The sequence below is a fragment of the Mastomys coucha genome, unplaced genomic scaffold, assembly GCF_008632895.1.
Source record: "Mastomys coucha isolate ucsf_1 unplaced genomic scaffold, UCSF_Mcou_1 pScaffold22, whole genome shotgun sequence".
In the NCBI taxonomy this organism is placed as follows: Eukaryota; Metazoa; Chordata; class Mammalia; order Rodentia; family Muridae; genus Mastomys; species Mastomys coucha.
In genome coordinates, this window is record NW_022196905.1 from 218,507,181 (window position 1) to 218,517,377 (window position 10,197).

The following is a 10,197-nucleotide window of genomic DNA, read 5'->3' on the forward strand; positions in this document are numbered from 1 at the left end:
GTTACATACTCATGGATCACAGTCTTTAAAGATAATTTGTTCTTTCATTTTGATAGTTCCTTATAGAGAAGGCAATAACTTTGGGGTGCTTCTTGAAGTCACTTGGGAAGGTCTCTGTAAAGCAGCTCTGGATCTGGCCATCTTAGCCTAGGTTATTTGCAGAAAAGTGTCCACCCATGGAACATCTTCTTTTTTAAAGATATAAAAAGAAGCTCTTGGGTTTTAAGATTTTTGCTGACTTTCTAGGGGCATTCTTATTGTTTTTGCTCAAACTATGAATGGGAGTTCATGTAATAAAACTGTACAATTTGACAGATTTAGACAGCTGGCTTCTTCATGAACAGTTCACAGTTTGTCAATGTCTCCCACACTGAATAAGGGATGATTTGATAGTACGGTCTGCTTACAAAAATGGTTGATGGTTGTCAGGGCAATTTTTCCTTTTTTTTTTTTTTTTTTTAATTGTAAAACTTTCTGTGATGGAATTTGGTTAAAAGACTATGGAGAGAAAGCAACGGAGACAAAAGATTGCTATTAACCTACAGATGCAGGCTACTGCATGGCTCATTGCAAGATTTGTCACAGCGTTGGGCCAATGGAGTGTTGGTAAGACCAGAAGGGACCACCTCTTTTCGAGGGTAAGAGGGCAATTTGGTCTCCATGCTCATTTAGTCCCATGAATATACTGTCAATTGAATCTAAATTGTGCAAAATTATGCATGCACTTTTTAATGCAGGCTATTGTTCCCTAAGCACCAAGATTTCTCAACCCGCTTCCATTTCGTATGAGGTCACTGAAACCCAAGTAATCAAATATGGAAGACAGAAGCAGTGGACCCAACAAATGTTCTACAGTGTGGATTTCTTAGAAATGCACCCTGTGTTTGAGTTGCAACTCTCTCACTGCACGTCCACAGAGGAGTCCTAGCTGGGAGACTTTTGTTGTGGTTTCATACTTAAGGCTCATGTTCCTGAGGATGAAGAGCATGCATGCACTGTCAGCCAGTGCTGCACGCTTTTATGATCCCACAACTTGGATTCCAGAGGGATGCTATGGTTGAGAGTGTGCACCTATCATGGTCCGATGTCAGTAGTACAAAAATGCTTCGTTAAATCCAAACATGGAGACATGACAAGTGGAAAACTATTAAGCAAAATATCTGTCAGACTCTTGTAATTGAAAGCTAGAGCACAACATTTCTTTAAGAAAAATCTGAACAGAACATTTGTAGAAAATTTATTGAGGCAAGAACTGAAGGGTATTGTCACAGAGACCTAAAGGAATAATATGTGCATTAGAAGTCAGGTTTGCCAAGAATGAAGATCGTAAGAATCCACACATGCGACCAGCTTATACACAGCCTGGCTTGGCTGTGAAGGAGCAAGCTTTTCTCCGGGGAGGATGGACTAAGAGTGCACACTGTAACCTTTTAATCTCACAGACTCTGATATTCTTCCTACAGTGAAAGTACTTTACATGCACGCAACGCTGGAATTTTATAAGAACTGGCTGCCTTCTTGCTTTCTCATCTGACGGGAGTGACTACGTGTTGGCACAAGTACACATTGCTACATTCGATCCACAGCACGTTAAAGGCTGTTTGCCTCCTTACCTTCTTCTTTCCAATTAAGTTGGTGAAAATGTAACTTTAGTATTTTACAGGACAGGGTAAAGGTGTCTCATCTAGGTGATGTTTATATTATAAAAATAAAATAAAAATATAAATATGTAAAAAAAAAACCCAGAGCCTATTGTTACACAAAATATACAATAGAAGCAGTGCATTCAGGAAGATTGCTCTTTCAAATAGGTTGTTCTGATTTAATCATAAAACATTTGAAAACCATCTTGAGACTAAGCTGAAGTAATCAGATTGCTCTGTCAAATAAAAAGGTAAGTGTACAACATTCTGTAACCAGATACATCAACAGAAATGAAGATTATAATCTTACATCAAGCTGCTTGTTCAGAAATTCTCCAAGGAGTTTAGAAACATGCTTTCTTATTATAGACCTTTAATATAAAAATACTTCCACCACATTGCACAAGAACATTTCAAAACCCTACTTAAGGTTGACTGTAGTAACTACAGACAGAAATTTCCCGAAACGTAAAAGAATATCTTCCGATGCCATAAAAAAAAAACTCTGTGACCAATTTGAAGTGGAACTTCTGTGTAAAGTACTCCACACCAGAAAGTAGATATTAAAAATAAAACAAAACAAAACAAAAAAGCCCTTCTGTTATACAACCTGGAGTTTGGGGTTGTGAGTGCGAGAGCAGATGTGAAGAAACGTGCCAACATACACGCTGAGATCTGTACATTTCTGGAAATTGCTTTTAAATTACTAAAAGAAAATGAAATCACAGGAGTGTGTAGCAGAAGGACAGTCTCTCTTTTTAATGACAAGATCAAAATAAATGCCCACCGGAAAGATGTGCTCAAACTGTCCCAGAAACTACACAATGTAGCTTGTGAGGTCCAGCAAGTAAGACGTCATGTCAATGATTTGATCAAGGATACCTGCCCTGGCCACTCTGCGGATGCTTCTATCCAGTTGTTCACACTGAGGACCGAGATAGCCCTTTTTGCAGAGGCACTTGTTTGGTCTGACACAGACTCCTCCATGACGACATGCTGGCTCACATTTGGCTGCAAGAAAGAAAACAGCACGGGGTGCTTAATTAATCTTCATGTCCGAAGCCGCCTGTCTGTGGTCAAGTTCATGATGGATAAGGAAAGGTAGGAAGAGAAGGTGAGAGACAGTCACAAAGTGATTGGACAGAGAATATACAAGTGAGAAAAGCTGTTTCCCGACACAAGATATTTTAAGGGCAGGGACTGAGCTAAACATCTGACGTCAGCAGGCTGAGAAGCAGAGATCATGAGAAACTATCTCTGATTTGCAGAACTGACTCTAACACAATGATGTCAGCTCTTTCAACTCCTGCTTCACGAGGCATTTCAACCCATAGCCAAGCCCATTCCTGCAGGGAAGGAGCACACAGGAGAGGGGCTGTCCTTGGGAAAGGGGGCCTGGTCAGAGCAGGTCCAATGTGACACTGAAATAAGGTCAGTTTGGGATTGGAGTTGTATAAACTACCCAGCACCTGGTCTCCCTGGGGTCCCCACTTTTCTTTGCTTTTTGGGGGTGCGCCAAGCACATTGCCCTTGTGATTATGCCTCAAAGGCCATCCGGGGCCAAATGCAAGAGACTGGCAGATGATGTTCTGAACAATGCTCTTTGGGGCCATTTTACAGCAGGGAAGCTCCTTATGGAATCATTTTTACTACTACCATATAGGAAAAGAATGTAAAGATTTACTGCTAAAATGATACGGGGACATAGAATTTGGATTATTCATTAGTAGTCACTTACTGATGAGTCTGAGGGTGGACCCACCACAGACAATTGAATCCTTTGAATACATTTTTTTTTTTTTACTTGAAGGAATCAGAATCATTTTTATTTTTTCAGTTAACTACTCAAAGTTCATGGTTCTAGGACTAACCCATGGAAAAGAAGTATAAGGAAAAAGTGAAAAGCATTTTCTCCTTTGAATTTCTGGAAAATGTGTGAACCATCCGGGGTGTATAAATAAAATTCTTCATTGAAAACATCCAAGATTAATTTCATAAAGTGCTTGCTTTTCTTATTTATTGAAAAATATTTAAAGTTAATCAAGAGAATTTTTTTTCTTTTTTTTGTTTTTTGAGACAGGCCTTCTTTGTGTAGCCTTGGCTGTCCTGGAACTCACTCTGTAGACCAGGCTGGCCTCGAACTCAGAAATCTACCTGCCTCTGCCTCCCAAGTGCTAGAATTAAAGGCGTGTGCCACCACTGCCCGGCAGAAAATTTTAATTGAAACAAAACAAGCTAACCAAGGAATGTTTCTGATTGTGATTAATATCTAAGACATTACAGAGCACATCAGGACTTAAAATAACTTGTCCACCCTCAGTTTGAGCATGCCGTCCCAAGAAGGCATCCAGAAAGGATTTTTTTTAGCCAATATTTGTTTGTGGGGACACAGAAGTTAGGCAAAGTGCAAAAAACCCAACCGAGCGGATGCTCTATGAGATGAACAAGGAGATAAAGAGGAATATATATTGCCAAGCACCAAGAGAAGCAGAGGGTAATAGGCATGCGACTGGTATTACATTTGTTCTTTGATTAATTTTGTGTTCAATTGACCAAAAGGGAGATGGAATTGGTCAGTACAGTGTATATATTTATTCTGAATAACTACCTAGATCCTGTTGAGTTATGGCTATGTATCACTCACCTAAGCTTGTAGCGCTAGTCCTAGTTAGATGTTAGCAATATTACTAAGCAACAGAAGTTTAAAACATGTGGGTCTATATGACCTGTAAGTATTGAGTGTGTCTGTAAGGTAATATACAAATTAGACAAGCCATGATTATAATAAATTTGGAAACAAATACATTTCTAAAATAAAAAGCAGTATTTATGAGCTAAGAACACTATTAAATATTAATTTGGAGTTTGAGGTTTTCATTTCTACTTTAATGTGTGAAACAGTAGAAATAAAAATCACTTCTCATGAACGCATGCACATTTATTGTTGAATTTCTCTTTTAAACGCAATTTTTTTTCTTTTTCTTTTTCTTTCTTTCTTTTTTTTTTTTCCGAGACAGGGTTTCTCTGTGTAGCCCTGGCTATCCTAGAACTCACTCTGTAGACCAGGCCGGCCTTGAACTCAGAAATCCTCCTGCCTCTGCCTCCCAAGTGCTGGGACTAAAGGCGTGCGCCACCACCTCTTGGCTAAACACAATCTTAAACTACTTAAGTTTCTAAATTTACTCATTTTTTTTAACTTCACACCAATTATAATTTAACATGGCACAGAGTTGAAAGCACTCCACAGGAAGGGCTAGAATGACCTCAACAGACCTCTTCCGCTCCCTCCAGGACGTTGTGCATCTTCGTGTTAGCTCACGAGGGAGTGGAGCGGAATAGAAGGGTCTTGTAAGATGTGTCTACATCATCGCATTTCCCCTCTGATTTAGTAACACCCGTGGAAAAGCCCTGCTCCTAGTGTGCCACAGCAAAATGCAGGAGAGCATTTATGGGGTGTCTGGAAAATGCTAGCACTTGGCCAGGGCCTTGGCAGACACTAAGTCTTTGGCTAGTGTGAATGTGACAAATACAGGGCCGTGGTGTGCTGGGTTTTTTTGTTTTTTGTTTTGTTTGTTTGTTTGTTTGTTTGTTTTTTTCTGAAAGGATCTAGTCATTTAAAGATCTTTTATGCCTATGATTAACTTAGATATGTGAACAGCCACCATTAAGACAGGAAAGATTTCATTTTTAACGGCAGATAGAGCCATTGCATAGTGCTAGCCACTTGCATGCTAGATGATTCTACAAACAGGTAATGCTACTTTCCTGAGTGGCCCCAGCCCCTTGTGGATCTTCTGGGTGGTAACACAGATACTAACCAGTTCTGCAGAAGTCCCCCTCCCAGCCGGGGCTGCAGCAGCACTTGCCCGTGGGGGTGTAGTAGCCATTCCGACAGAGCCGGGAGCAATCCGAGTTCAGTGTCTGGGCAGGTTGAACTGTGACTCTGCATTCCTCAGGCATTAAAGGTCTGCACCCAAAAACAAGAGTTGACATTGTACATCAGTCAGAAAATCAGTATGGGATAAAATTTGGTGGTCTTACAGCTTACGAAGAATGTCTGTTAACTTTCAAAAGAGATCTTGAAGTGACTCAGTGAACTTACAACTTCAGAACAGAACACCAGTGGTGTGAAGTAGCCAAAGAGACTTTATCAGTATCAAAATTCTTCATAAAAATTATCATCATAATAATGATATAATAATATGGCCCTTTTGTGTTTGGTAGTTAGAACATCTAGAAACTATAGTTTTAAATATTTCAAAATGTTATTTTATAGTATATATGTGTGCCTATATGCATGTGTGCACATGTGTGTGAGGAGTGTGCACATGCCATGATTCATTTGTATGAACCAGAGATCAATCCTGTGGAGTCAGTTTCTTCCTCTCACCTTTCCACTGGTTCTGAGGATGGAACTCAGGCAATTAGGCTTGTTCATCCTCACAGTGTAATCTTAAAAACACACACATTTTAAAGTTTCCCTCCACTCCAGATCTATAAAAACTTTTTGGGATAAACCCTGAAAGTTTCTCTTGTTTTGGGGCTCTCTGTAACACCACAGGGCTGGTGATATCATCACGTGATGCCTAACAAACATGAGAAGGAATCTCTTTTGCTTCTCTTTCTCTCTGCCTCTCTTTAAAAGTTATTGGCATCAAGCCCAGGCCCTTAAGCACATTAGATGCATGCTGTGCGGATGAGTTACATGGCTGCTCTTCTTTCTGCTAACCACTCACAACTTACATTTGGGGCCAGAGTCTCCCAGATTCTCTCTCTGTCTCTCTGTCTCTCTGTCCTCTGTCTCTCTGTCTCTCTGTCTCTCTGTCTCTCTCTCTCTCTCACACACACATACACACTTGAGGCAGGCTCTCCCTATCTCTCTGTCTCTGTCTCTCTGTCTCTGTCTCTGTCTCTGTGTCTCTGTCTCTCTGTCTCTGTCTCTGTCTCTCTGTCTCTGTCTCTCTGTTTCTCTGTCTCTCTCTCTCTCTCTCTCTCTCTCACACACACACACACACACCACTCACTATGAGCATTAAGCTGTCCTCAAAGCCACAGAGACATGCTTGTCCCTTTTCCCTAGTTCTGGGATCAAAGGTGTGTACCACTACCTCTCACCAAATTGATATACTTTTATGTCACAAACATAAAACCAAAAAAAATGCTATGGTTTTTTTTGCCTAACAATTATGACATAGTTAAATTTATTTTCAAGAGATGTGTTTTATGTTAACTGCAGTACTAGACAGTACATCGAAGACTAAAATGTCAAGGCCAGTATGTCCTAAGCTTGGAGGATTGTTTCCTCATCCAGAGAAGAGGTAAAGTCAATGTATTTAAATTTATTTTTCTAGAAAAGTGTTTAATAAAGTATGTTTGACAAAGATGTTTGGCTAAGCCAGCCATCCTTCTGTACTTGATGTTTGCTACGGAGAGCCAATTGTTCCCCTTGCCTTCGCTCTGAAGGCAGCCTCCTTTTCTGTAAGATAAACAGGATCTTCTACACAGACTCAAGAGGGAAAAAGGGCAAGGAAGTACACTTGAACTTCATTGCTACTGGCCCATTGCATTGAAACAGACCATCCTAAGGACACATAAATACTACCTACCTATAACTAGTGACAGCTAAGCAAAAAATCGAGAGTACATATTCATTGTAGTTTAATTTCAATACATATTTTCATTGTGCTAGAAAATTGTGTTTATTGTATAATCTAATTAGAATCATTTGAATAGCTTCGTTCTTCTAAACAATCATTTTATTAAAGCCTCTGGACTCTGAGCTCTACTGAATGGAGACAGAAGTAACTTTCAAAATAGAAAACATAGCCAAAAGGGTGTTTGAGTTTGCAATAAAGAATATACTGAGCTTATGTGTTGACAGCTATCCCCACAGCCCGTAAGCTTAATTTGAATCAGAACAACATACTTCCTCATCTCCTCACATGATGAATAATAGAATTCTGAGGGGCTATCACAGAAATTGCCCAATATTCTTTAATATATAAAGTATTGTTTTCAGAAAGTTGAGACATTTTCTTAGAAACCCACTTTGGCTGGCTTCATGTCATGGTGTAAAGGTTTGGACACTTTACAATGAAGAGGGACAGTGGGAAGTGTGGGTTATTTATAACACACTTTGTCTGTATTGACTTCCTGTGAATAGAAAGGGCTAGCAGAGGCTCTCTTGGGGTAGTGGGATTCTGGGTGGTTTTAATTTAATGAATTTAATTTGGTGAATGAACAAATAAATTAATAGATGAGATATCTCCTGTCAGCTTGTGCTGAAACACTGTGATGAATCTGTTCCTTCTGAGTGAATAGTGTCCACACTCATCCATTTTGTATTTTACCAAAAAAGAAAAAAGCTCATTCTTAATTTTCTCTGAGGTATACACATTTCAAATTTATTTTATTGTAAAATGAGAGATACAGATCTTAAATACTACTTATTTATAAACTTCTGACTCATGGGGGGGGGTGGTTTAGCAGATGGAATCATTCTACAGCTTCTTCCTGAAGGGAAAATTGATGTAAGAATGGTCTACTTCTTTACCCTTAGTCACTTTGGGGCTCATGGAAAAATGTCTCTTGGCTATTCTCATTATTTATAACCCTGTCCCTCTTCCATTGTTTTCCCATTCTCATAAGTTAAGAGAAACCAATTGCTCAAACCTCCGTTAGTCACATTCTAGTCTTAGATGAAGGACAACCAACAGGATGAAGGATAGAGTCAGATCAAATGATTCAAAGAATGTTCTCTATTGGAGCCATTTCCTATCCAGGTGCAACTGATGCGGTTATTGATTAGTGTGTTCTGGAACTTCCAAGTATAGAAAGCATTGCAGTCTTGTAACTAGGTGGAGTCTGTCTTCAGCAGCCAAGCAACTATCTTCCTATGCCACAGTAGCTGATCCTACGGTTTCATGAATTCCCCGTCTGCAGTCAACTTTTGCCACTCGCTGTTTCTAACGGCACTCTCCACTCTCCTACTTCAGGAGGGTTGCGGGGAGGTGCTTCTTGTGATGGTAAGTCTGACTACTGCCCATTTGTGTAAATCAAGGCAGAGAAATGATCCCTGGGTGTTGTGTTATCTCATAAAAAGCCTACTTTCCTAAGGTCTTCCTTATGATTGTATTTAGTCTGGCTCATCTGTGTAGTGTTTTTCTTGTACATGGTATTCCTGAGGATCGAATTCAAGAGCACCAGGGGTTGACAGCAATGTGTGACTCTTTATAGGTACTTTGTAGCAAAATTTGAAGCTGAACTTGAAAACTAATCAATCCAGTTGGGCTGGGAGGACTCCTGCCCATCTGAAGCACAGTCATAGTCCAAGGTGAACAGGAAGGCTCTCCTCCTGGGTGTCCATGAAACAGCCATCATACAGGGACATAGTGGAAAGGAAGAGGCCTTTTCCAAAGGTCTCTCCTCTTTGAAGCATAACAAGATACGGAAGACTTTTTGAAGCACTGAAGCGATTCCGCTTGCCTGCTGGTAATTCCTGAGTAGCTGACATGTGTACTCCAAGAGAAGAGTAGACTTCAAGAATGACGGTAATTTTGTACAGTTCATATTATACACTGTAACTTGACAAGTTTTGATTTATACTATGTCTCCTAAGGCTGTAATTTAGGATAGATAGTGTCAAGGTTCTATGATATTTCTAAACAGTACCTAGAAACGTCCGTCCTGAAACACATTGAACAAAATGGATTTGGGCAGTCTGCTCTGTCAGTGTTCATTCTGAGGTTTTCTGGGATCTAACCGGCTTACCGACATGCTCTCTAATGGGGCTGAGTGGCCCTAACACCCCAATCTGCAAATGTTTAAGATGGTGTGTAAATAAATCAACCTTTTTATTTCCATGGGAAAAACAGCAGGTAAAAATTATAAGATTTCTTAATCTAGGCAAAACAGTTCAAGATGATGTCATTTGCTTTGAGATAGAACGACAAGCCTATGAAAGTACCTCAGATATTTGATACTTTTGCAGCCTCCTGACTCTAGAAACTGATCAGCTATAATTATTAGTGCTGAATGTAAAAAAGGTTAATTCGAAGTTCCATACGCTTGAAAAAAAATCTGTCTCCAAGGCATTTTATATTAATTAGTGCTTCAGTCCAACTGGACTTGCTCATCTTCATCATCTTGTAAAGTTATAAGAAATAGTCTAGGAGGCTTCTGTGACAGTCACAGCTATATCACAGGGTGTGGCTGGGAGACAGCTCTGGCAATCCATGTAACAGTGCAACCACAGCTAGAAGCTAGCTGCCTCAGAGAGACTAGAAACACGCTAAATCAAAGTGTGACAGAAGGGAGACTCTGAACTCAGGAGGAAGGTGGTGAGCCTAGACTAAATTTTCATTTGATCATTAAGATTAGTGATATAATAAAAAGTAAAAATGTAATAGAAATAAAAATATAATAAAAATGTAAGACCTTCTGGAGACTTAACACTATCAGATTCTAGCACTGAGCCAGAGGGAGCTGGTGGGTGAAGGGAAGTCAGGTGACTTTTAAATATGCCATTAGGAGTCTTTTTTTTTTTTTTTTTTTT

General features: G+C 39.7%; 1 protein-coding gene across 1 annotated transcript in view; it reads right to left on the minus strand.

The window, feature by feature from the left end:
- Positions 1-948: 948 nt before the first annotated feature.
- Positions 949-10,197, minus strand: part of Hhip (hedgehog interacting protein) — an 87,729-nt gene continuing 78,480 nt past the window's right edge. The window contains exons 12-13 of the mRNA XM_031340430.1: positions 5,462-5,610; positions 949-2,654 (exon numbers count right to left, since the gene is read on the minus strand). Of these exons, the coding sequence (XP_031196290.1) occupies positions 2,461-2,654; positions 5,462-5,610 (343 nt within the window). The 3' untranslated portion in view covers positions 949-2,460. The remainder of the gene's footprint in view (positions 2,655-5,461; positions 5,611-10,197) is intronic.